Source organism: Tachysurus vachellii, chromosome 24 (genome assembly GCF_030014155.1).
Source record: "Tachysurus vachellii isolate PV-2020 chromosome 24, HZAU_Pvac_v1, whole genome shotgun sequence".
NCBI lineage: Eukaryota > Metazoa > Chordata > Actinopteri > Siluriformes > Bagridae > Tachysurus > Tachysurus vachellii.
Window position 1 is genome coordinate 8,560,735 of NC_083483.1, and position 27,507 is coordinate 8,588,241.

The 27,507-nt window shown below is 38.5% G+C and overlaps 1 protein-coding gene across 1 annotated transcript in view; it reads left to right on the forward strand.

Annotated features, from left to right (window-relative positions):
• Positions 1–27,507, forward strand: part of LOC132839287 (VPS10 domain-containing receptor SorCS1) — a 221,771-nt gene that overhangs the window by 165,201 nt on the left and 29,063 nt on the right. Inside the window, exons 7-17 of the mRNA XM_060860185.1 lie at positions 2,996–3,114; positions 3,511–3,600; positions 5,487–5,666; positions 6,162–6,308; positions 7,606–7,708; positions 16,092–16,168; positions 19,002–19,093; positions 19,446–19,553; positions 20,424–20,541; positions 24,659–24,792; positions 27,392–27,505. Of these exons, the coding sequence (XP_060716168.1) occupies positions 2,996–3,114; positions 3,511–3,600; positions 5,487–5,666; positions 6,162–6,308; positions 7,606–7,708; positions 16,092–16,168; positions 19,002–19,093; positions 19,446–19,553; positions 20,424–20,541; positions 24,659–24,792; positions 27,392–27,505 (1,282 nt within the window). The remainder of the gene's footprint in view (positions 1–2,995; positions 3,115–3,510; positions 3,601–5,486; positions 5,667–6,161; positions 6,309–7,605; positions 7,709–16,091; positions 16,169–19,001; positions 19,094–19,445; positions 19,554–20,423; positions 20,542–24,658; positions 24,793–27,391; positions 27,506–27,507) is intronic.

A 27,507-nucleotide genomic window follows, 5' to 3' on the forward strand; every position in this document is an offset into this window, starting at 1 on the left:
GATATTGACTCGTATTACTCGTATAATACTCGTACTCGGCAGAAGTGCTTTATCCGTACCGGATACTCGTTTCAGCCGAGTATCCGGCTCATCTCTAGTAAATATCTGACGCATTGAAAACCTGATGTAAAAGTCTAAAGGAACCGTTTCTGTTAGCTTTTTGGAAATAAAGTAGATACCCAGGAAATGTACTGTATAAGAAAATAAAATGTGTGCCATTTGTTCCAAAATTGAGTTTTAACATACTGTACAGTATTAGGTGTATCATAACATTTGACTTCAACTGTAACTACTAATATAAAACTAATCAAAATTCAGTAACTAGTCACTAGTGAATTATTAACATAAACAATCCTTCAAATAAAGTAACAAAAAAGTGGAATGTAACACATTTTCCATCTGACTGTAATTTGAATCACTATGAATATACATTATGTTATATCAAGTGAAGTGAAGATCTGTTCTTTTTACACACCACCCACTGTGCTACTCAGAGGGACTATACATGTGCTAATTAGGCCTGAGTCCAGGCTTGTCATTGCACGTATTAACAACCTGCTGCCTGACTGCCATGTCAGATTCAGACTATATAATTAAGCTTTTCAAAAATTATCAAAGAAAAAAAAAGTCTTGTATTATGTGCATTCAGCATCAGTGAATATCACACATCGCTGTTAGAATTAACTTCCTTTTTTATTCATGTGGTGTTCCAATAGATCAGGATGTAGCACTTTGCCCACACACCTTTGATAAAAATCTGTCTAGAGTAATGCACAGGAAATAACTAAACATAATCTAAAACATCTTTATACTTATTAAAAATAAAATGTATGTATTCAAGGAGAGATCGTCCTTAGGTTTTATAGATATGACTAGCATTAGTTATCTAGCTAGCTATAATTAGCAAACTGGTCAGAATTGCTCACTAGCTTGAATTTTCAAATATAAACATGAATATGATTTCAGTATTTACTCCATGTTTCTCTCTTTAATCTGAATACATTGTGACTCTGTACCAAATCAAGTAAAATACATTTGTCTGTATCAGTGGCTAAGCTTGCTACACACCTTAATAACTGCTAGTATGCTAGCTTGTATTTGTCACAGGTGTTATTTCAGTATGTGAATTTTAATTACGCTGTTATATCCTTAGTGTTTTTTTTTTTTTTTAACAGGAGACAAACTTGTCTCAATTTACTATATCATGCAGCAGAATCTTTGTTTATCGCTAACATTAGCTGGGCTAGCGATCTGACTAGGGAAATGCTAGTACACTAGTGCATATTGTATTATTTATTAGGTACACGAGTGTGAGTTTCAGGGTGTCTGATCTGATACTATATGAACAAATAGTTTTTAATCCAGTGAAATTTTCAGTTCGGTTTTATTTGTAAAGCGTATTTAACAATATACATTGTCTTAAAGGTGGGGTCTCCTTTGTTTGAGAAATGCTTCAGAAAACTGCGTTGGGACGCCAAACAAAACAAAAACAAAACTAACGTGTAGCCAATGACCAGAAAGGGGCGTGTCTTGTCAATATGGGCGGAGAGAGTGTTCAGTGAGCATGTGTGACATTAGCAGAAAGCGGTTTTAACATTGACATGGAGGATAAAAACAAAGAAACAGAGCGAAGAAAGGCTTACGATAAGGCAAGAAGTAGGACGTGTTAATATAGGATCAGCTTTCCAGCGCTGGAGAGAACTGAAGGAGCAGGAAGTTGGCGCATATTCACAGATTCGAGTTTCCCAAGTCAATAACTCCTGAGCTAAACGCTGTTACTACACAAATAACACCTCTTTTCTATCGTAGTAATGTAGAGACGCAGCTACAACCGTGTTTTGTGTAGTAACAGCGTTTAGCTCAGGAGTTATTGACTCGGGAAACTCCAATCTGTGAATATGTGACCAACTTTACTTAAGACGCCGAGGCGCTTTTTTCCTTCTCGATAGGTGAGTAACGTTGGTTTTGCTTTGTTACACAGAACTAATATATGCCTTTGTCCTTTCCATGATTATGCTTGTGTGTCATTTTTTGCTTGTTTGTTTATCTGCAATCGTATTGTTCTTCCCTTCAGCTATGATAAAGACACATTTCTTTCCATTAGTTGCCTGGGTTACGTATATATGTGTGGGCGGAGCTATCAATACAGGGGTGGGACCCATTTGGGTTAGGGGCGTGTTTGTTTTGGTGATTTCAAATGTCAACATTGGCTTTCAAACAACAGAGACCCCACCTTTAATGCAGCTTTACGGAAATATAAAAATTAAGAATAAAAATTACAAAGCTTAAAATTTTAATACATATTTTTGTTAAATTTAAATATGAGGAGGAAACTTTGAGAGGAACCAGACTCAATAGGGAACCCATCCTCATGTGAGTGACTTGAGAGTGTGAATAAATCATTTTCTTTTCTATAACTGTATATAGTCAGTGGAATTAACTAAGTAATAAACTACTAATAAACGAGGCTCTTTTGAGCAACATTTCAATACAGATGTACGAGCATCAGCATAATTTTTGCATTCATTATAGATTTAAAATGAATTCCTTCCTGTCCGAGCCAATAAATGTTCAGTGATGTGTGAAAAAGAAAATATCTTAATATTAGCTTTATTAATGTTAATTTTTAACATTATGATTAGAACTGCATTATAAACAATGTTTGTTAAAAATCTTTTATGATTTTATTCATCTGTTTGCATTTGTTGTAAATTATCCATATGTGCAGATTTTTAATTCATAGCAGGTGACTGCAATAATCTTGTTTTTTGTGCTTCTAATATTGTTTATAACCTGTATTTAATCTGTATTTGTTCACATTAATGATTTCTTAACCCACCAAGTTCTTTTTTATCTCGGTTGTTTATCACATCTATCACATTTGTTTACATCTAGTAAAGAATATTAACAGCACTCTGTTGGGCTCATTAATCCCTGCTTTCCTTTTAAATTCAGACCATTATATAATTATTTTTTTTATTACTGTTTCTTTCAGAGGCTCTGTATATCACCTGCAAGCTGCAGAACTGTACGGAGGCCAACAAGGGCAAACCTTTCCCCGGCTACATCGACCCCAATTCTCTGGTGGTGCAGGACGAGTATGTGTTTGTGCAGGTGAGTAATAAACGGAGGTGACATGGTAGGGGAATAGAGCTGTGGCTTACCCCGAAGTGGTGACAGATTCACCAACACTGTTAAAAACACCACAGTGAAAGATGGCATCCATGAGAAAGAGCTGGAATTGGCTTTGTGCGAGTTCACAGAGTCATTCCGCGATCATCTTGTTCTGTATGTTTTTCATCCCTGTCTAACTATAATGCTCATACGGCGTGGGCTAAATTCGGGAAGCGATTCAATGTGACAAAGTGACCAAGCAATTTCAAGCTGATAAATTGTCTCTAGCACCTAACAGCATTTATAGAGGGCTGCTTGTACTCACTGGTAAATTGCCACCTGGTCTAAAAAGTAACCTCTTGTACTTGTGTTTGTGTCTGTCTCTATTATCCAAAGGTGTCGACAGGCGGTCGGCCAATCTACTACGTGTCATCAAGGCGAGAGCTGTTCACACCGATGAAGCTACCCAAATACACGCTTCCAAAGGTAACATCTAGGCAATATACTGCAAGCGTAAATATACAGTATGTAAATTTGTTAGTTTATCTTCGGTGCTCCATCTCCTGGTACTAACAGATTCTCTAATAATTTCACCATTACACAGATGAAGTCTAGGAACTCCTGAGATGTTTCTTGCAAGAGTCGTATTATTAATTGTAAATAAAATAAGATATGTCACTTACTATAATGTGACAATTAAATATGTTAAATTCACTCAGGTTCCACAGTGCATTCAGGTGTGTGTGTGTGTGTATTTGTGTGTGTGTGTGCGCACAGTTAAACTTGCACGGTCTGTGGTAGATGAAATTCACAAATTGCCAGCGTGTCTTTTCAATGTTATCCGAGACCAACAAGCTCAATTTGAAGCTAATAAGAATATTAGTTCTGTGTCAGAGCTGGGTAAAGAGAATAAGGCCTGACCGTGATTATTAATCTGATTTGGCACAGCGGGGCAGGATCAGCCTGGCTCTCCACATGGCCCTTTCACTCCATGCCACCACATTTATATTCAGCTGTGCTTGATTGGAAAAGAAAATCAAATTAAGTCTAAAGGTTTTGCTTTTTCTATATGTAAATATGGCAAATGAAATATTTTGGGTAAATGCATTTAATTATTTATTGGGGATTCAACAACAATAATAAGCATAAAACTATAATACTGGCTGTATATGTATATATATATATATAGGCCTATATATATATATATATATATATATATATATATATATATATATATAGGCCTATATATATATATATATATATATATAGTATATACATACATCGTCGCTGTCGGGTGGAATCCTCGTATCTCCAAAAATGTTATTTTTCAGGAAATGATAAAAACGCCGTACCTTATCTGCAGTGCACAGTGTTTACTCCACGTTGCAGTGGATTGTCTTGCGCTAAATTCCTGTCCTCAGACGAGCACCAGAACTAGCGGGGGTCAAGATTTTTTTTTCTTTGAGCCCAGTGTTTTGAAGACATTTACCTCAGAAGACGTGTTGATTCGTTGCGACTCTTATTAAGGAGAAATATGCCGAGAAGCTCTCCCGCGGAGTGAGGAAGAGGTGGACAGTTGAAGTGTCCAATGGAGTTAAGAGATTTGCGCTCAAGCTATTTTCAAGACTTTAGATTTGTTAATAACTTGTAAAAATAACAGACCCACGTGGGGACTGACCAATAGTATCGATATGTGAAAAAATATGAAATTGACCAAATCTGGACATATGAGGTTTCGGCCCGACAGCGACGATATATATATACACATATACATATGTGTATATGTATATATATATGTAGAAGTTATATATATATAACTTCTAAGATGATGTCAAGTCTGCATGAAAAACAATATCACAGTGACGAAGAAAAGCTAATTGTGTCTGAGAAAAACCATCATATGTGACTGAGGCTGAAATCTGGGAGAAAGCCATAAAAGAAAGCAGGAATAAAATACGCTAATACATTTCAGACTGGCAGTAATGCTGTTTTCCTGTAAGTAGATTAGGTCAGAAACATAGAGGTACTAGAACTTTATTTGCGGTAAACAAAAGACATTTCAGTTCATGGAAGACATCTTTCCAAACTGTGTATTTAGTAGATAAAGTCCTAAAGCAGAGGTGTTTAATCTTGTCCACAAAGAGCCTGTGTGGCTGCAGGTTTGCATGCCAGCCAAGCAGGAGGTATCAATGATAGTTGATTGGAGCCCAAGATGAACTGACTAAATACGTGGGAGTCTTGCTAGCAGCCACATGGGTTCTTTGTGGTCAAGACTGAAGATCTTTACCCTAAAGACTTCTCCCTGTTTAGAATATATTGTAAAAGTGATTTATTCCAGTTAGCAAATATCTATAGCTACATTTACTTTGCAGGACTTGCACGTGATCAGCACGGATGAAAACCGTGTGGTGGCAGCGGTTCAGGAGTGGAATCAGAACGACACTTATAACCTGTACGTCTCAGAGGCCGGAGGAGTGTATTACACTCTCGCTTTGGAGAACGTTATGAGCAGCATGGGACCCGAGGGCAACGTTATGATCGAGCTATATGAGGTATTCCATTTGTACTTATCCGAAACTAAAACTAACTCATCTGTTATGACCAGCAGCCAAAATAATGTGGAGATGAATCCTTATTCACTGAGGCGATATTTTTTACTATTAAACTTAATGCTATGAATGCTAAGTGTAAATGTGCATGGTGTCACATAGACCAGAGTCAACCGTCTGTCCTAGCTCACCGATGTTAATGTAAAACACATAATCTACTCAGTTTAGATCGTGTTAATCTAAACACAAGTTGTCCATGTAGTAGATAGACTAACACAAATCTCAGTCTTACTTTATCTTGCTAGAATATAATTACACACTTGATGATAGCTTTCGCCCTTTAAACCCGGCCTGCAGAGAGGAATCCAGTGCTTTGATTGAGGTCGCCACCCATCACCATTAGCATATGCTAAAAATTGCCGCCATCGGCCAGATTAAAGTCCTCACTTATTGAACGTGGTATGACTTCCTGTTCTGCCTCGTCCTCGTTTTTTTTAGGTAGCAGGAATTAAAGGGATGTTTCTGGCCAACAAGAAATTAGATGACCAAGTAAAGACATACATCACATACAATAAAGGAAGAGACTGGAGACTGCTGCAGGCACCCTCTACTGATCTACGAGGGAACAGCATCCACTGCATTTTGGTGAGACAGAATGAGAAAAAAGGGGTGTGTGTGTGTGTGTGTGTGTGTGTGTGAGGATGTAAGTTATGATGGAAGGTGGGTGACAAAGCAAAACAGCGAGAGAGAGGGTGAGAGAGTGAGTGATAATGAGACTGAGAGCTCTCGTTAAATGCCGCCTGTCTAATGTAGTCAGAGTTAAGCATCAAAAAGAGCAACACTCATCACCCTCACTCATCAAAGTCCAATGGCACGGCATCAACCTTCCACTAAAAGGTCAGGTGACATAAAGTATTGAGCTGCTTGTATTCTCGAAGGAGTTCGGCAGCACTGCTTCTTTCACGACTCATTATTGCGCACATTGAATTATTTGCCTATGTACATGTGAATGTAAAGGAAGAAAAAACCTTTGGATTGATTGTAATCAAACTCTACAGAAAGCAGAATGAGCTTAAGAGAAACTCAGAGAAAATTTGGTTTAAGAAAACAATGCAGAGTTTTCTTTAAGTCAGAGGGTAAGAGTTATGAGCAACGACCTCTAGTCAAATGTAGCATTAGCATAGACTGCCATGGATTTGGTCATTTCATTCATTTAGTCATTTTTTTTTTTTTTTTCATTTGCATCATGGAGTTTATGAGCATAGTTAAATACAAAAAAGCTGTTCAATGAGCAAGTTTGTTTGAAAATGTACAGATAATTGAAACAATACAAACTGTATATCAGTACAAAGAAACTTAGTGTCACCAAAACTTTAATACATCCTAGCAGGAAATACTAGTTCGGTTTGGCCTATGAAACATTTCCAAACAACTCGACTATTTGATTGACAAATGATGTTCTGTGTTTATTATTTTGTCTTTGATGTAGTTAAAGACATCTTCAGCAACCCGAGACACATCAGCACTCGTCTACTTCACTTGGATGCCTGATGCAAAAAATAATTACCCTTTGATAAATTTTACTAATTAATGGTCTCACATCCAGCCTTGCTTTCAGCTCCATTATAGAGTTATTTGTCAGAAAATGTCAAAGTTTTAATAAACCCCCAAACAGCCAGTGCAACATGTGGTTACCATTGGCATTTGCAGACGTGTAATGAGAATTGTGCCATTAAAGGTTATTCCAATCAAAATTAATGTTGGGATGCAACCAGTGGGAGTGTGTGCTGCTGTGGGATTTGAAATTAGGGCCTTCTGGCTAGAGAGTGACAGCTTAGTTGAAGCTACTTAAAGAGAATTTATATTGATTTTCACCACAGTTAATGACAAAAAATTAATGTTTGTGTGTGTGTGTGTGTGTGTGTGTGTGTGTTGATTGTAGCCATACTGTTCCCTACATCTGCAACTCCACGTGTCGGCCAACCCTTATACGTCTGGAAATATCGCCAGCAAAGATTCAGCACCGGGAATCATAGTGGCATCAGGTAAGTGCATTTCCTCTGGCAATATCCAAAGTTCAGAATAGTAATAAAACTTCAAAGAATAAAATTCTGTGGGCTAAACTAGACCTAGCACTGCTGGAATACACGCCTGTCATACAATATTGAGTCATATAATCATTTTATAATCCCGGCACGTTTCTTTTGAAATCCGAGTAAATTTCTGTCATTAAATATACCTTCCAAAAAAAGACCAGAATAGTCTTATAGGATTCTTGAAGAAATCAGCTGTGTTCTTACTGTCTCTCAACACCATAAATTCTACCATTGATGATATTTTTTATACTATTATTTGACTCTGGTTATTGTGGACAAATGAGTAAAGCTTTAGAACATACAGTATACATACATTACTAAATAAACTTTTTTTACATGCTAGGTAGAAAATAGGGGGCACGGTGGCTTAGTGGTTAGCACGTTCGCCTCACACCTCCAGGGTTGGTGGTTCGATTCCCGCCTCCGCATTGTGTGTGTGGAGTTTGCATGTTCTCCCCGTGCCTCGGGGGTTTCCTCCGGGTACTCCGGTTTCCTCCCCTGGTCCAAAGACATGCATGGTAGGTTGATTGGCATCTCTGGAAAATTGTCCGTAGTGTGTGAGTGCGTGAGTGAATGAGAGTGTGTGTGTGTGCCCTGTGATGGGTTGGCACTCCGTCCAGGGTGTATCCTGCCTTGATGCCCGATGACGCCTGAGATAGACACAGGCTCCCCGTGACCCGAGGTAGTTCGGATAAGCGGTAGAAAATGAGTGAGAGAGAGTGAGAGAGTGAGGTAGAAAATAAGTGAAGTAGTGATGCTCAATCAGTAATGCAGTACACATAATGATTCGGATTCTGTGTAAGAACTTCAGTGTTCACCTCAAACATCAATGAGGAACAATGTACCATGGCTGATTTGAGTGCTTTAGATCTCTCCTTCTTTTGTCAGAGTTTCAGGCACACTAGTCTATAGAGTTTACTCAGAATAGGGTGGAAAACTAGTGAGCAGTAGATCTACAGGACAACACAGTGTAGCCAGAAGGGTTTGAGCTGACAGGAAGACTACAGTTAACTCAAGTAACCATATTATTACAGCTGTGTTGAGTCAAAAAGCATCTCAAAACATGCCAAAGATTGAGGTTTGATGCATCCAGCGCTGTGTCCGGGTTTGTTACAGTGTTTCCATTCCTGCTTAAAAAAAAGGGGGAAGTCGTGGCCTAATGGTTATAGAGTCTGACTCCTAACCCTAAGGTTGTGGGTTCGAGTCTCGGGCCGGCCACGACTGTGGTGTCCTCGAGCAAGGCACCGAACCCCCCAACTGCTCCCCGGGTGCTGCAGCATAAATGGCTGCCCACTGCTCCGGGTGTGTGTTCACAGTGTGTGTGTGTGTGTTCACTGCTGTGTGTGTGCACTTTGGATGGGTTAAATACAGAGAACAAATTCTGAGTATGGGTCACCGTACTTAGCCGTATGTCACGTCACATCACAAAAAAAACTTTAAATTCCCAACTACTCTAATTCCCTTTACATTCCTGCTGTCTACAGTCACATGATCTCTAATAGTCTGTATGGGCTTTATTTCCCATCTTTAAAAATCCTTTTTAAAGGCAGGTTGAATTTATTAAATAAACCGAAAACGGATGATGTCTAAAAAAAGGTTCACTGGTTTTCACTGGCTTTGTTGTGAAAAACCAGAAGTGATCTAATCAAACATTGCTTTGTTTAATGCAACTGTTGAGTGTTGTAGTTGATGAACAATTTAAGATCCAGCTAACAATATCTACAGTTAGACAGGCGGATCTCCAGGAACAGGCTGCTCATGACCCCCGACATCAGTCACATCAATGCAATTCTGATACAACAATTCACAGCAGAAAAAACATTGCTAACAAGCAAATCCTAGCAGGCAGAGAGGGAAAAAGAAATGAACACAGAATTCCTAGTGCTCATTAGTGAACAATACAGACAGTAGTGTAAGTAGTATCTACTCTGTTTATTTTTAATGACCAAACAGAGCGGCACAATCCCACCCTGCATACTTGTTTTTTTTTTTACTACTCTACTTCTAAAATCTCCTGATGCACACTGCTTATTGTGAAAATGTCTAAAAGTATTAGAACACAAATTATATTTTTGTATTGAACAACCTACTGTTTTATCCTGTTGCTTAGAGACACAACATGTCAGTAACGCACTAATGCATCACAATCGATTATTAGAAAATAAATCAATATTTAAAACGTATATATACGTAAAAAGGAAAGAAAAAGAGACGAGTCAAATAAAAAAGGAAGAGAAGTGACAAGTAGAATAAAAGAGATAACGAGAAAAGAAGAGACGAGAGGAGAATTAAAAAAAAACAAAAAACAGATGATGCCAGATAAAGAGAGAGGAGCACACAGGAGCCTAGGTAAAAGAAGCAAAGATGGACACTAAAGATTAAAAGTGGAGAGGTGAGGAATAAAACAAAAGAAATTTCTTTTGGGAATAAATTGTAAGTTGTTGTCAGGACACTCGATCTTATTCTCAACCTTCCAGATCCAGCTAATCGATGTCTTTAGAGCATCTGAACACCAGTATCGAGTGTTACAGTGGCTTTTAGAGAGGCAGATCTCCAGAATCAGATCCATTCAGAATCTGTCACAGTCAGCACAGATAAATGAAATGCATGGAGAAGATCAGTAGCAGAACAGCCTTAGCTTTTTAGTATTACTTTGCATTAAGTACTTTGCATTAAGGTAACGACCTTCTTTGTACTTACGTTTTCCTGATGAACACCTAAACATAGCTCCAGAGATCCAGTTCCTTATCTTCTCGAAAATTACTGTCTGGGTTTTGCTTCCACTCAACATCAGGTGATGGATCCTTTCAACTTTTCATGTTTTGTCCAGTTTCAAGTTTCGCGATGGTGAAGAAGGTGTTCGCCATGATGTAGCTGTTCCTACAACCAGTTACCATAGTGATATTGTTTATCATCGCATTGGTTGGAGCAACTAGCATTCTAGCCCTGTGATGAGTGTAATTGTACAATTGGTGCACGGTTCTGAACTAATTCTATGTGAAACCTGGGATTATCAGCCCTTTCTTCAAAACGAGGGCAAAATCAGTTCTGAGTGTGGACAGAGTCACATAATTAGTCAAAAAAATGCTGTAAAAATGCATACTTAATGTGCATACTACTTTTTAAATATGCATACTTAAAAGTGTAGTATGCCTACTTTAAAAATGTAGATTTCTTTTTTTTATATATACAGCAACAGTAGATGTTTAATCCTGTCACTGTAATTTACAGAGTTACAGAAAATTGTACAAAAATTAAAAGCTTCAGAATCTTAGGGCTGTAACCTGATTGGTTATCCACACTTCTCTGTATACACACCGTTCAAGACTGACACAGTGAGCTGTCAGCAGACGAGACACGATGAGGCTAATAAAATGTGGACTGGTGAAGCGAGGAGAGGAAGAGAAAGAAAGAAAGAAAGAAAGAAGACAAAGAAAATGGGGAGGTGAAGGGTAAAATAGATGCAGATAAAGAGATGAAAGAAGGTGAGATGATATAAGTTAATAGAATATGGGGGAACATTGGGAATGAGAAGAGAAGTGAAGTGAAGGAGAGAATGGAGCATTCTTTTGCTTTCTTTATTTCTCTCTCATTGTTATCCCACCCAAACTTCATTGAACCTCTTTTTCCGACAAGAAATAAGGTGTGGGTTCTGAACCCTTCTCAGAGAACCTACACACTCCAACATTCACTTTCTCTCTCACTGCATCAGAACAGACATCGTAAACCCCTGTTAAGAACAGGAAGCAGGACTGCTGGATCACTCAAGTGTGCTACAGGTTTATTTTAGTGCTACAAGAGTATTAAAGTAAACCTGGAGGGAGAATTTGTTGTCTAGTAAACACAACATATTGTTTGGATTGTTTATTGTAAACACTCAACAAATTTGGACAGTTTAGTTTATGGACTCAACATTTCCTGCTTTGTGTCAGAAGTGTCACTCATGCCTTTTATTAGCCCACATTGTGTGATCTATTGTAATGGAAAAAGTTGTTTTTGAGGGTCTGACTTCTGTTTGTGTGACTAGATGTTGTCGAACTTGCGTTGTTGTCTTACACGCTTTTAGTGTCATTTGCCATTGACTGGGAAATGGCTTAAACTTTACCATTTTAAAAAGAACCATTAGTGTTCCATTTGACAGAATTCTACATTTCTAAAATTCATTCACTAAAAGGCACAAGGTGCATAGTGTAATTGTGTAGAGTGTAGTACTTCATTTGGGATGCAAAAACAATAAGACTTCAGTTTATGGTCGTTGACATTTAGATAATCACCTGGTCATCCAGGATTGGGGTTCGAATCCCACCCTATGTTCAAAGAGATTGAATGTTCTATCTGTGCTTCAGGGGTTTCCTCCAGGTACTCCAGTTTCCTCCCTCAGTCCACAGACTTGTGCCACAAGTTCCCTGGGACCTGTGTAGCATAGGCTGTGCAGAAAATGAATAAAGAAATAAGTTCCTAGGTCTTGACGTTCATATGTGTCACACTCCGGATGGAAGGAGACAGACCCGTACGCAGGATAGCTTCAAATGATTGGGGTTTAATAAATAAAGAAGACCGTACAAAGGACTAAACAAAACTAGGACCAAACGTAACTAATGAATCCGCGCTGCCAACGGCAACGTGGCTCACATTTATACACCGACAAGTCAATCACACAATGGGGAACAGGTGTGGAGACAGGGAGGAGCAGACGAAGACGGGGCAGCCACGTGACAAAAACAAACAAACAATCGCACGTGTCCAAAAGTCCACGCTGATCCCTGACAGATCCGCGCTGATCCCTGACAATAAGATTGTCTATGTGGATAAATTATGGACAGATAGATGAAAAGACAATCATCAGCTGACATGGTGTTAAGAATGGGTATGTGTGTGCATTTGTGTGTGTGTGTGTGTGTGTGTGTGTGTGTGTGTGTTCTATACAACTGCATATTTTTAGAGATATACTTTAAGGAAGAAAGGATAATGTTAAGACAAAAAAAATAACAAACAAAATAAAAAGCAGCGTGACTTATGCTAGTCAACCAACAAGCGAATCTTATTTACTGAGTGTGTATCTGACACTACAGCACTACTCTACAGACTGTTTTGGCTATTCTGAATGTTAAGGTCTGTACATTAAAAGCCTTTCCTACTTCCATTGCAAGCTTTTATGATGCTGCTATTGTTCATATTTAGTCCATGGAGAAACCATTTCCGAATATGGCCTATAAACAAGATTAGCGTTAGTGCAAACAAATAGAGACGCTAAGTGCTGCTCTTGAGACAAGTGAGGGCAAGAGTGCTTTAAATCTCGTCTTTCGTCATCTTCCGTTTTTCTCATTCAACCTTCTTTTCTAACCACAATTCTTTCTAGAAGATTGCATGCACTTTTTTTTGAATAAGACCCTCAGTGCTGTGCATCTTTGACTATATTCAAATACTATATTCATCTGGCATATGAACACAGATGGAGTATAAATGTCTCCTTGACTATCTAGATAGGGAAATCCCCAGAGGGAAGTATATTAGATGTTCCTCAGCGCAGTGAATTTGAGGTGATTGATTTGACTGTCCTGAGGTCCCTCATCATGGGAATGGCAGATGTAACTTATTTAAGGTTTCACATAATGTTCTGTGATGGCAGAAAACTCTCGCTGAACTTGGCAATATAGAAACAATGGCCCTTATTCATCAAAGATGTGCAGAAACGAGTGCAGATCCGGGCAGACGCAATGATGCATCTGATTCATGAAACTGTCGTGCGACGTCCAAAACGAGCAGCGATCTGATGATGAATCTGCTTCGGCTGCGTTTACTCGAGCCTCCGCCCATTAGTCCATTATTTGCGTCATATGCATAAGACATATTTCAGTTTACACTAAAGTGAGTGTAATTTACACACAACACACCCTCGTTTACGCAGGAGGTGTGATAGTGAGCCAATAAAAGAAAAGGTTTTAAGCATTCTGCAGGCTATTAAAGATACATAAAGAGATCTGAAAAATCTTCTGCTTGTATTAACCTGTTTCCTTGTTTCTTATTTTACAATGTAATAAAACTGTAATCAGGCAATTTTAAACCTCTACTAGTTTTTTGTGCACTCTAGGACTTATACCTAGGGGATTATTTGTTTTAGAGCTTAACTGGGTCAGACACCATGAATATGAATGGACTCATATTTAATGAAAGCTTTATTATGAATATAGTTGAGCCTGTGTTTAATCTACCTGGAAAAGTTTCACCTCATCTCTATCACATGACTTTTGTTCTGTAGGTCTGATTACTACACATATAGCAATACAGCAACATATTTCTCTGGACTAAGGGTTGACAAACGTTACTTTATTATAGGTCTAAAAACCCGTCTAATGTCAGTTGGTAAATTTAATTGACAATTTTTTTTTTTTAATTTCTATTAAGCTTGTTCTTAAAACACTTCTTCTTGGAGCAACAGACTAATATTTGGATTCTTAATACCAAATTCATAATACAGCTACAGAATTGAATACCATCTACTACTGCATTTTCTAATAATACATCTACTAGCCCTAATACTACTACACTTATTACAGTACGATTCAATTCAATTCTATTTCATTTTATGGACATTTTCTCAAAGCAGCTTTACAGAAGTACTTTAAATGACTATTTATCTCTAACATCTATCCCTAATGAGCAAGGAAGAAACCTTGAGAGGAAACAGAATCAGAAGGGAACCTCATCTTCATTTGGGTGACACTGGACAGTAAATAATGTAAATATATATCTACACATATATATGTGTATATACTGTATGTATATAAATAATATCTCTTCTACAACGGTTTGTAGACAAGTGGAATTGTGCAACCAAGAGGAACTAACAGGTCAGCGTCATTATATACTATTACTACTACTACTGCTACTAACCATTTGATTTTAATACCCATGTACGTATTTGTGCAAGCAATAGATATGAAGATTAAATATTAATATATGGCATTAAAGTGAAAGTGACGTGACATACGGCTAAGTACGGTGACCCATACTCAGAATTTGTTCTCTGCATTTAACCCATCCAAAGTGCACACACACAGCAGTGAACACACACACACACACACACACACCGTGAACACACACCCGGAGCAGTGGGCAGCCATTTATGCTGTGGCGCCCAGGGAGCAGTTAGGGGGTTCGGTGCCTTGCTCAAGGGCACCTCAGTCGTGGCCAGCCCGAGACCCGAACCCACAACCTTAGGGTTAGGAGTCAGACTCTCTAACCATTAGGCCACGACTTCCAAAATTATGTAGTACTTCCAGAATTACGTAGTAAATAACTGCACTGTTTCTAAATAGTAGGAGCGGACCGGTGTCAATACAACCACAGTGTCGTCTTTTATTCCATTGTTCTTGTATCATGCTTTTCAATAATAATAAATCACAGAAAGTGTATTCATCTTTCAACAACTGCCATTAGATAGACATTCTAAGTGATTTTTTTTACCCAGTAAAGAAAAATTGTGTTGGAATTATGGCCAGTGGTTATCACACGTACATAAAAGAAAGAAATGTAGTGTTGAGTGTTGAGCAAAGGAACATGTGAAGAACAGTCACCACCAACTTTGCTCCAACTTTAATAAGCATACCGATTTTCTGGTTTACTCATCTACATTGTATTCAAAAGTTTAACTAAGATATATAATTCATGCACAACACACATGTAGTGGATTAGTAACGAAGAATATCCTCAGACCAGCACGAGCCGTGAAATGTCTGAAGTTTTGTTTTTATTTTATGAAATACACAATGCACAATGTCTAGTTTGACTTTATTTCACCCAAACAGCTTTTCTTGGCATAACCCTAATTAGTAGCTATCAAGACGAACTAGTAAAACAATTATAAAGAGAGGAGGAAGTGTTCCTCAGGACGATAACTGTTCTCCAATTCATTAAAGCTTCTGTCTTTGAAAAGCTGTTTCCGTGCCTACTATGCATGTGTGTACAGTAGTTCTTCAAAATAAAGACAAACAAACATTAAGGAAACGTTTTAATTAACCGCTAGTGTCAATTAATTACGTTGTGTAAAAATTGCGTTAATAAAAACAATGTATTTTTGGATCTAATGGAAGGAAAGCTGTTGTTAAAAGGAAAGAAAAATACATTTGGACCTCATCGAACCCCAACCATCTGCGCAGAAAATCCCACACTCATGATGTTGAATGTATTATACCTAATGTCTAAAGAAGCAGAGTATTGTCTGTAGATTTAATCTCATATCTATTCAGTTAATTCATAACTTCCTTTTCAACAATCTTGATATTCTGTACACAATGTAATGTTTTTTTTCCCCCCATGTGTCTCCATATAGGTTCCATAGGTGCAGAGCTGAATAGTAATAACGTTAGCATATTTATCACATCTGACGCTGGAAACACATGGAGGCAGGTGAGCGTGCCAAAGAGTAATTTCAATATTGATGCCATCTTCAAGTCTATAAATCTACCTGCTTTGTACAAGAGTTGATAATCAAACTACACCTCCTGAGCAAATTGGATTCAGCGGCATGCCCGCAGGTGGCCCTCACTCACATGATGGCACTCTTTAAATCTGTGGGGGATGCCATCTAATTAAAAATGGTGTGCAAAAATAATTACAAGAAAATTTGATCTGGCAAAAGTTAAAGTAGTGTGTGTGTAGAGCAAGTTTTCCTCCCCTCCCATCAGACATCCATCCGACACAGTGTCAGGAAGAATTATAATCTCTCTGATTTATGATTTAACGTTGTTTTAAGTACGACGGATGCTATCTGGGTTTTTATTTAATCAGGCTGAGAGTCCTTCAAAAATCTGAAATCGCATCATAACTCATCTGATTTGATCTCTCTCCTAAGCACAAGACAAATTAAACAAGCTGATGAGACATTGTGACTAGGAAGGACAAGAAAGACGAAACACTTTATATTGTCAGACCTGCCAGATTTGACTCAATTTGCATAGAAGCGCCGTAGTTTAATATCCGAATACACCGCTACAGGTTATCACACAAAAATACTCCAAAAGTGCCCTTTCATTAAAAACAGTATGTGAGCCAGCTGACACATGAACCTGATATAATTGACAGTGGTATAGGTGGTTTAAATAGGAACGGACACCTCTTGAAGCCCCGCCCCTTCCCTCATCTCATATTTCTTATAACCCTAACCTTTTTTTTAATTTCTTATTTATAGCACAATAAACAAACAAACAAACAAACAAACAAATAAATAAAATATAAATGTCAATAAAAACATTTATTTATTTATGTATTTATTTATTTATTCATTCATTCATTCATTCATTCATTCATTCATATAGGTTAAAATTAGCTTTTCAAAAATATCATTTTATTCATTTATTTTGTCAATATGAATACAAATTTCAACCTCTCTACACCTTATTTAAATTGTCAGCGATGCAGGGATAAAAACAGCCCCAAATACAGGATAGATAAAATAAACTGGATTTATTAACTAAAAACACAAAACAAGGACGCAGACGATACCAGACATGACAAAAGGCTGTTAGGGCCGAGCGACGTCCACAGCCGAGCCGAAGGGCCGAGCGACCTCCACAGCCGAGCAGAAGGGCCGAGCGAAGTCCACAGCCGAGCCGAAGGGCCGAGCGACCTCCACAGCCGAGCAGAAGGGCCGAGCGAAGTCCACAGCCGAGCCGAAGGGCTGAGCGACCTCAACAGCCGAGCAGAAGGGCCCAGCGACCTCCACAGCCGAGCAGAAGGGCCGAGCGACCTCCACAGCCGAGCTAAGGGCCGAGCGACATCCACAGCCGAGCCGAAGGGCCGAGCGACCTCCACAGCCGAGCAGAAGGGCCGAGCGAAGTCCACAGCCGAGCCGAAGGGCCGAGCGACCTCAACAGCCAAGCAGAAGGCCCGAGCGACCTCCACAGCCGAGCCGAAGGGCCGAGCGACCTCCACAGCCGAGCCGAAGGGCTGAGCGACGTCCACAGCCGAGCCGAAGGGCTGAGCACAACCCCTGACACACCGCGGCCAGACCAAAGTCCAGAAAACCAGAATGGGAGGGAGGGTGGGAAAGATCCTCCACCACGGAGCAAAAAATAAACAAAAATATCCATGGGGCAACACCCCCTCTGACAGTAAGTGAGGTGGCGTCCTCCAATGGAAAACAGAAAGTGAAGTGACGTCCCCCAATGGAACAGGTTCGGGTTGATGTTGCAGGACACTAAAAAAACAAACATAACTCGGGCTGGTGACATCGTCCGCTGGCAAGAAGTGAGGCGGCATCCTCCACGGGAAACCAGAAGTGGAGCGGCATCCCTCACCAGAACAAATGTCATACAAACAACAGAAGTCCAGGGATAAACAGGGCAGAAAAACCACACCGGAAAAAAAATAAAATACTCCCACAGAGCCGGTCCAGGCTAACGTGATCCTGCTGGGTCTTTAAATGGTGGAATCCTTCTGTCAGCGATGCGGGGATTAAAACAGACCTAAATGCAGGATAGCTAAAATATACTGGATTTATTAACTAAAAACACAAAACAAGGACGCAGACGATACCAGACATGACAAAAGACTTGACAAGAGACGACAAGGATTCTGCGCCGTCATAGGCAACGTGGCACTGCTAAATACTGTACACGTGACAGTTAGACATAAGGAACAGGCGTGGAGGAAGAGACAAGGGCGGGGCAGACACGTGAACACAGAACATAATCAAACGCACATGGCCAAAGTCCGAGTCCTGACATAAATTAAAATCGAAAAAAAACATGTCCGTGTTTTCTGCAAAGTTGATGGTAGATTCACATTAAATCCCTTTTACACACACTCTCACACACAGGATTTGAATTTCATATGTTCTAGCAGTCAAATTATCCATGATACATATGTTCCATCACTTACACTAAAGAGATGGCAACTCTAATAGTCTATTAAAAATTTTTAAAAATGCCCTTTTAAAAATATAAATGAATGTATACATGTCAAACATGTCAAAATAATTCAATACATAATAGTTGATTGTAGATAGTTAATGCATGGGAGTCCATAAATCATTGGAGTTGGAAAAGGGATCTTTGAGTACAGTTTTTTCACTTTAAACTTAAAAAAAAAATAAAATAAAATAAAATAAAGAACACGTTTTAGTGCAGGAAAGCTTGCAGAGTGAAAAATTACATGTAATAGAAAATGTCAAAATGTCAAAAGATAAATGGTTTTCTCAGGCCACTATACATAGTTTTGGTCCTTTTTTTTTTTCTTTCAGATATTTGACGAGGAATACAGCATCCTATACCTGGACCAAGGAGGTGCACTAGTGGCTATCCAACACACTCCTCTCCCTATCAGACACTTATGGTAAGCTCACGCAAGCTTGCCATGTTTTATCTTTTTATGAATATGTTGCTAGCTGAGTCAATTCAGCATTCAGAATGAGTTTAGTGTATAGAATGTGTAAATATTTGTCTTAATCTCAGAGGACTGTGTAAAGCTTTCATTAGAAGGCAGAATCGTGATGCTGTAAAGTCATCACACTGGCACAGTTTAGCTTTTTCAATTACTGTAGTAGTCAGGCATGTCGAGGAAATGAGGTCTTTTCAAAGCAAAAGCAGTGATGTGGTACATAAAACAGTTCTCTCTCTCTCTCTCTCTCTCTCTCTTTTTTCTTTCTGTGTGTGTGTGTGTGTGTGATGTTTGTGCTCCTTCTCAGGTTGAGTTTTGATGAGGGCCGGGTATGGAATAAATATAGCTTTACATCTTCCCCGCTGTTTGTGGATGGAGTTTTGGGCGAGCCAGGGGAAGAGACGCTTATTATGACGTATGTATTAAAAAAAAGGATGGATGGATGGATTGATGGATGGATGACCTTTAACTTATTTTGGTGAGAAGCTTCATTTAAAAACAGCAACTGAAAACCTCAAGATGAGAATTTACAGGGTTAATGCCTTGTCTTATTTAGGTTTATGCCTGTGCAACAGACAAGTTGCCATCATTTCCCTCTTTTCTCTCACTAATAAGAGAAGGATTTCTTTCAAGGTCTCGCCAAACATCAAAACGACCCATTCTGCATTTTGATCAGCGTAGATCAATGTGCAAGAGGGCAAGCCTTGCATTCAAGCCTATTTTTGGCTCTTCAAATCAACAAGGGAAAAACCAGAGGAGAAGAACTTTGAAAGGCAGAGACTACCATATTTTTGCTAGAAATGAGCTGTTAGGGCCTGCAGCCATGAACATCCAGCTCATGTAGCATCTTTACTGTCATTTGATGTTATTGACTAAAATGATTTTGAAATATCCATTAAGTTAGGTCATGTCATCATCCAAGGTGAAACTTTAGTACTCCTCAAAACTGTATCGATTTAAAGGATTTAGAAATGCTGAAAGCTAATTATTGCACCAGTTAGCATCATGCAAATGAGATCACGGGAACAGGTTCTTATTAGCATTCATTGGCTCATTAGTCATTTTGGGCAGGAATATTCCTTACTTTGTGATTTTTTTTTCTCCCAAAGGTCTAAGAATGTCAAAGGTTTGCTTGTATTTCAGTAAGGTAATGACTGTCTAGGGCAGAGAAGACGCATGACAGATGCATCGCTGACATGTCACAATAATCACTTGTGTCAGTGAAAACCCAATATGGAGGCTGTAGCACAGCACACGGTGCTGATGGGATTCTCTTTATTTGCAGAATTTTCGGGCATGTCAGTCATCGGTCTGAATGGCAGCTGGTGAAGATCGACTTCAGGTCTATATTTAACAGGCGTTGCACTGAAGCAGACTATCAGACTTGGCACCTCCATAACCAGGTGAAACTTTCAACTTTCCAGTCTAAATTTTGGAAAGCTTCCAACATGACAAATCCAAGTAGCAGAGAATATACATTTATACGTCTTTCACTATTAGATATGCCTCTAGTGATAATGAATCTTTTATTTCTAAACATTAAACAGCTGCTTATTTATGAAATCAAGAATACAGAGTGCCAAAAAAACATATTAAACTAGAAACACAACACATAACAACCCCCCAAAAAAACATTAGCTAAAGAAATAACACAAAAGCAAGACCAAAAATAAATAACATAACACCAATGACAACAACCACTACAGTAACACCAAAAATATAACAAATCCACGCAACAGCAAGTAAAAAAAAAACATGACAACAAAACCAAAAAAAAACCCCAGCAATAACAAGAATAATACAGCAACCTCCACCCGACCCCCACAAAAAACACCCAGCAAATCAGAAAGCACACCAGCAAACCCAAAAACACAACAGCAGAACTAAAAACATGACCACAAAACAAAAAACAAGAGCAAATCTAAAAGCATGACAACAAAACAAACAAAAAACTAGGGATGCACCGATCCGATATTTTGGATCGGTATCGGCACCGATCCAAGCATTTTGAGTGGATCGGGTATCGGTGGTGCGTGACCGATCCAAATCCGATATCTGTGGTGGTTGATTAATGAACAGCAAACATCATAGATTATTGCTTGAACTTATAAGAAAAATACACTTATATATTAAATTGCATTCATGAAAATAAATATAATAAATTTTATAGAAAATATGTTGCACAACCGCCTGTGACAGACAGGCAAGTTTAGCAGGCACCCTTTCCATTTACCTCAGTGCGTTAAACATGTCGCTCATTTGGAAGTATTTTCGCTTGATTCAGCAGAGATTAGCACTGCAACTTGTAATGTCTGTAAAGCCAAAGTTTCAAGAGGTGGATGTAGTATTTCGAATTACAATATGACAAATTTAATCAAGCATCTTCAGAAGCATCATGCAAAAGAACACATGGAGTTCGCACAAGTTAAGCGAAAAAAGGATGATCCGTCAAAGCAGATGACCCTGACGGATGCCCTGTCCGCCCCCCGACCTGCCCCCAGAAAACCCTCCGAGAGGGGGAGAACCGGGTGCAGGACAAAGAGGAACGGGGAATAGGTGAGTGTCGCCCGCGGCCCTGGAAGGTAAGCGGCGAAGTCGGGGCGAATTCTGAAACAGGTTTATGTCATTGGTGACGTCTATATATTTAGACATGGTTGTTCCATTGGTTGTTGCAATGTTGCATTGCACTTTTTTTTGATGAGTGCAAGGTTTACTGTTTAATACATTTTGCATTGTGTTTCAAGAGTTTTTTTTATTTTTTTTTAAGATTCACTTTAAAATATTGCCTTTTCTTCTGAAAATAATTTAATTTAATAATTGCAGTATATCGTCGCTGTCGGGCGGAATCCTCGTATCTCCAAAACCATTACTTTTCAGGAAATTAAAAAACCTTATCTGCAATGCACAGGGTTTAGTCCGTGTTGCAGTGGATTGTCTTGCGCTAAATTCCTGTCCTCAGATGAGCACCAGAACTAGCGGGGGTCAAGATTTTTTTTTTCAATTAGCCCAGTGTTTTGAAGACATTTACCTCAGAAGACGTGTTGATTCGTTGCGACTCTTATTAAGGAGAAATATGCCGTGAAGCTCTCCTGAGGAGTGAGGAAGAGGTGGACAGTTGAAGTGTCCAATGGAGTTATGAGATTTGCGCTCAAGCTATTTTCAGGACTTTAGATTGCTTAATAACTTGTAAAAATGACAGACCCACGTGGGGACTGACCAATAGCATCGATATGTGAAAAAATATGAAATTGACAAAATTTGGACATACAGTACGAGGTTTCCGCCCGACAGCGACGATATATGGTTATGGTTTAACTGTTAAAAGTACTGTTTTCTACTGCATTAATACTTTTTTAAGGTTTCTTGTGTTTTCATTTTTCATCCAGTAATGGGCATTTTTGTATTTCTTTGCCAGAAACAAATAAATCTTAATAACTAAATGAGTTGTATACATGCTTTAGTTCTAAAGGTAGAAAAGAACACAGATATCGGATCGGTATCGGTATCGGCCGATACTGGCAAACTCTGGTATCGGAATCGGATCGGAAGAGAAAAAGTGGTATCGGTGCACCCCTAAAAAAAACAAGAGCAAATCTAAAAGCATGACAACAAAACAAAAAAGGTGCAAATCTAAAAAACAAAAAGACAACAAAAGAAAAATCACCAGAACAAATCTAAAACAAACAAACAAACAAAAAAAAACTCAAGAACAAATCTAAAAACAAGGCAACAAAACAAGATAGTAGCAAATTTAAAAACACAACAGCAAAAACAAAAACACAAGAGCAGCACCGATCACAGCAGAACCAAAAAACAGACAATAACGCAAGTAACGTCAAGATAATCAGAAAGTTATCTGCAAACCGCAAAAAAAAAAAAAAAAAGATCGTCCTTGTGTTTGTGTTTGTTTTTGCGTTTTGTTTTATCTGGATTGTTTTTTTAGTGTATTTTAATTCATTAATTTTTAATTAATCAATAAATTTTATGGGTCACCATAATGACTGCCATTATATTGTTTTAATCAGGGTTGACAATTCTGAGGATCTCTGTACTTCCTTTTGCTTGAGCAATATTTGTTTTGGTGTGTGTTCTACACTTTCCTTCAGAGTCGTATGGACAGATTAGGTCCAGCACATGGCCAGGCCTGAGGGAATATGGGTGCGAGTTAAGAGCTTTACTTTAATATCAGAGCAGGCAGGCAAGGGCTGCCTCCAGCTGCTGATTTCCTCTCGTCATCTACTGTGTCAATCATTGCATTTGAACTTTCCCTTAGCAAATAATTCAAATAATAAAGCAAAGACTCAAAAGTCCGGGTCAGCATCTTATTTTTTTCATATACGCCGTCTGTAAAATGGGTCGCTTTATAGTTAGCAAGTAAGCACATTGCTTTTTTTTGTCCAAGTTGCATAGAAATGAGTGAAGGTTTAAGCAGAAGGAAGGACATACAGAAAGATCTGTCTGATTCGTGAAACTGTTGTAAAAAAAATCATAATAAATGGTGAATGGAAATAATTTGCTAAATTGATGAATCAGCTTCAGCTGCTATAGCATTCGGCAAGCTATGAAGAAAGGGTAAATAGAATGTTTTGGGGTTTTTTTCATTTTGCTGCTTTATTTTTTATTTTTAATTTTTTAAGAACTATTTTCAAACCTTGGTTGCAGATACAGTATAAAAATATATTTATAGCTATACTCTAATAAGTCAAGGAGCCAATATAAATCTACTTCTGTGTTATTTAATTCATATTTACAAAATTTGCGTTATATGGGGTCACAGTGGCTAAAGTGGTTATAGAACATTTGCCTTACACCCCCAGAGCTGCATGATTTCCTGGTGATTTTGTGTTTTCTTTCCTTGTTCTCTTTTTTTTCCCCATTCCAAAGGCTTGCATTTATTGTCATCTCTAAATTGCCCATATCGTGTCTGATTGTTCCTTGTGATGGGTTGATACCTTATGCCCCGAGTTTCCTTTACTTTTATTAAGAAAACTAAAGATTTAGATGACACAATAATTTAAACAGATGGTATTAATGCAAACATCTCTGACGATGCAGATGGTCATGGGTGTAAGAAAGAATATGAATATTGCATCATATGTTTTGCACACTCCTGGTTTATTAGTATAGCAAGTTGTAAATTAGAATAAATAAAATTTGATTGCATTAACCCTATTGCATAATTTCCAATCATGATTAATGTGTGGGTTCTGCACCAGAGCACTAATTCTGATAAAGGCTTAAATCAGGCTATATGTGACAGAAGAAGATAAATGGAGCTGAGTTTCAAAAAGAATTGTTTTCATTCACCCGAGTAAAAAAAAAAAAACACAAAGGTATGAGCAGTGAACAATTCAAGTTCAAGTGATGGGTGTATATATAAATATATATAATGGAAACAAGAAAAGCTAACACCATAGCTTTAGTAACAGTGTACACTCCATCACTGGAAACTGAATTATTTATAGGAGGAATAAACTAGGGAAAAACAGGATTTGCTGAGTTTATTATAAATTCTTACAGGGCGAGCCTTGTCTCATGGGTGTGAAGAGAATCTATCGGAAGCTGAAGCCAATGGCCAAGTGTGTTATGGGTAAGGCCCAATCAGTCACGGTGACTTCTGACCCATGTGAGTGCACAGAGTCTGATTTTGAATGGTGAGTGATGCTTTTATTTTCATTTATTTATTTATTTTGTTTATACTGACTCTTAGTGATGACATGGTTGTGGCTTAAAATCCCAGAAAGTCAGGGCTGGATCATTGAACAAAATCTTACATTGCTTAACGTGGGTTTATTGTGATTGGATTCTTTCTTAAATCTGTTTAAAAAACCTTTCCAACGTAATTCGATGTGATTTCATTTCAGAATGCAATCATAACATGAGCGACACTGGGTGTGACGTAGTTAATGAAAGATTTAGCATAATCACTAGCAATCTCTTCTTGGTTACTTTTATAGTACTTATTTAGATGGTACCTTGGGCTGTGTTTACACTTGGCTTTAAAATGCAATCACTGTAATCCGATCAAGCAGATTGGATCATCGACCAATTAGAATACGACCCATTTACACTTGCTTGTGTACTAGATATCTGATCGGATCTCTCTTTTCTGCACAATATTTATTGAAGTCTGCAGAGAAAAAATAGCTCCATGGTACAGTGGGTTTTAAAACGTTTTAGAAACAGTAAAAAGAAACCTATGGGTTCTGGATCATTGTCAACTGTGTTGGGAATAATGTACGTAATTTACAGACAATTAATCGTTCTAGAACTTTCTGATAAAGTTTTCATTAGATTTGCGATGGATTGCATCTCAGAACCACAAAGCTACAGTATGTGCAGCGACTCCCATGCTTACACATACAGTACTGTCAGCTAGACATTCATTTACTGATTTATTTCTGTAGCTACTTTGAAGCTTAGCTTAAATACGCGTATCACTCCACAGAGATATAAATGTGCGAGTCTCAAACACGGTTCACAGCCTGGTGCCCATCTTTCTGACAGTTTGGGAGTTACTGGGCAGGGTTTTGTGTGATGTCGATCTTACGATGATCCGATCAAAGTTCGTTCTCATTGACCAGAGACACATTGGTCAGATAACATTCAGATCACAAACCCGTTTTCACTCGTCTTTTCAATACGTATGTAGACAACATCCAGATTCAGGTGCAAAATACAGATACAAGTATAACGCTGCCTTAGCCATTGCAATCTTGCCATACCTAAGTCTGTTGTCTGTTTCTCAGCCTTTGTTATGTCTGACGTCCTTGCTTGGTTTTGTTTGTTCTGGATTATTTTTACTTGACCTTACTCTCAGGTCATGTTTACTTTTTCTTATTGTGTTACGACTGTTTGTCCACCTCAGTGGTTTGGATTTTGGATTGCAATTTCACTTTGTCTTCAAACCTCTTTGCAATGTGGATCTATATTCTACTTCTGAATCCCAAAACTTACAGTAATTCTTATACAATGAAACTTGTCACTGCCATGACAACTCGCTTTGTTCTTTTCCGAATTACTGTATGTGGAAGCTTTGCTATTTACTTGGGGTTTCTCTGTTGAACTGAAATAGCAAAATTCCCCCATTCCCCAAATTCCTGATTGCAGATTAAATGTATGATATTTTCACATGTATATAGAATTCCTGAAATACATTAGTTTGCCCCTTTACCTCTTAAAATCAAAAACATGCCCACATTGTCATGCAGGGCTGATTTTGCCCATTTGAACGCTGTTAGCTAGCTCACGTGTATATCTAGCGCACTCTAGCCTTTGCCTTGTTGGTTCATTGATTAATTTAGCTAAAAACTGACGTTATGTGTATTATGTATGTTTCAGTCACTCCAGCTGTAGCCTGTAATTACTGTGTAATTTGAAGTGAGAAGAACAACATATGGAAATTCAAACAAGAGCAGAGTTCACCGTCTAGCCTAGGCTGCTATGATTAGCATTTCAGCAAAGCTCAGCTAGATTAGCTTTGAGACTGCTTCCGGTAAGCGAAAACCAGTCAACTGTGAAAGAAAACAGTCATGATAAGGGATTGGGATCATCTGCTAGTGGGTTTGTATACTGGTTCTGCATTACAATGTGTTATATCCGTGCATCCGCACGTCCTCTGTAAGATTTCCATCCTCTCGTTTTTTGAAGGTCTAAACCTGTCCCTGAATTCAGCAGCACTCCTGCTTCATGTGACTTGAATGCCATTTTGCTTATTTTCCTGTAAATTCTAAGAATTATTAATGTCGCTTTTCTATTGTCCACAAATCTGAATACCCCACGGGGGCAACCGCTACCCAGAAATACCCGTCGAAAGACATTAATCACGGAGTGTAATAGCTTTCATTAACAATCACGATGCGACCGCATCTGCGTTGTGTGTCGCCATAATTGCAGCAATTTGTCCCCATCTTCTTGAGCTGTGCAGTCACATTGGGTTTTAATTGTAGGACAAACAACTTAAGCCGGTCTGATCTGTATGCTCGATCAAAAAGACAAACACAGCCGAGTTTGTTATGTGTTGTTTATCTGTATCGAAAGAACAGATCATTCATATTACAGACATTCGCATCTTGTCACTAGTGTTACGTGAGGAAAGAAAGTAGCAACGGAAGCTAGATGAAATCTGTTTGATGGATTACATCAGGTTTAAGAAAAAGAGAAACTTCTATAATGATGTTTTACAATTTTTTCTGGGGTTTGTTTGTTCTTGCACTGCATAGACATGTGTGTGTGTGTGTGTGTGTGTTGCAGTGATTATGGCTATGAGCGAAGAACAGATGGGCGATGTACACCAGCATTTTGGTTTCATCCCTCTTCCATGTCCAGGAGCTGCATTACAGGCCACACTTTCCTCAACAGTACTGGGT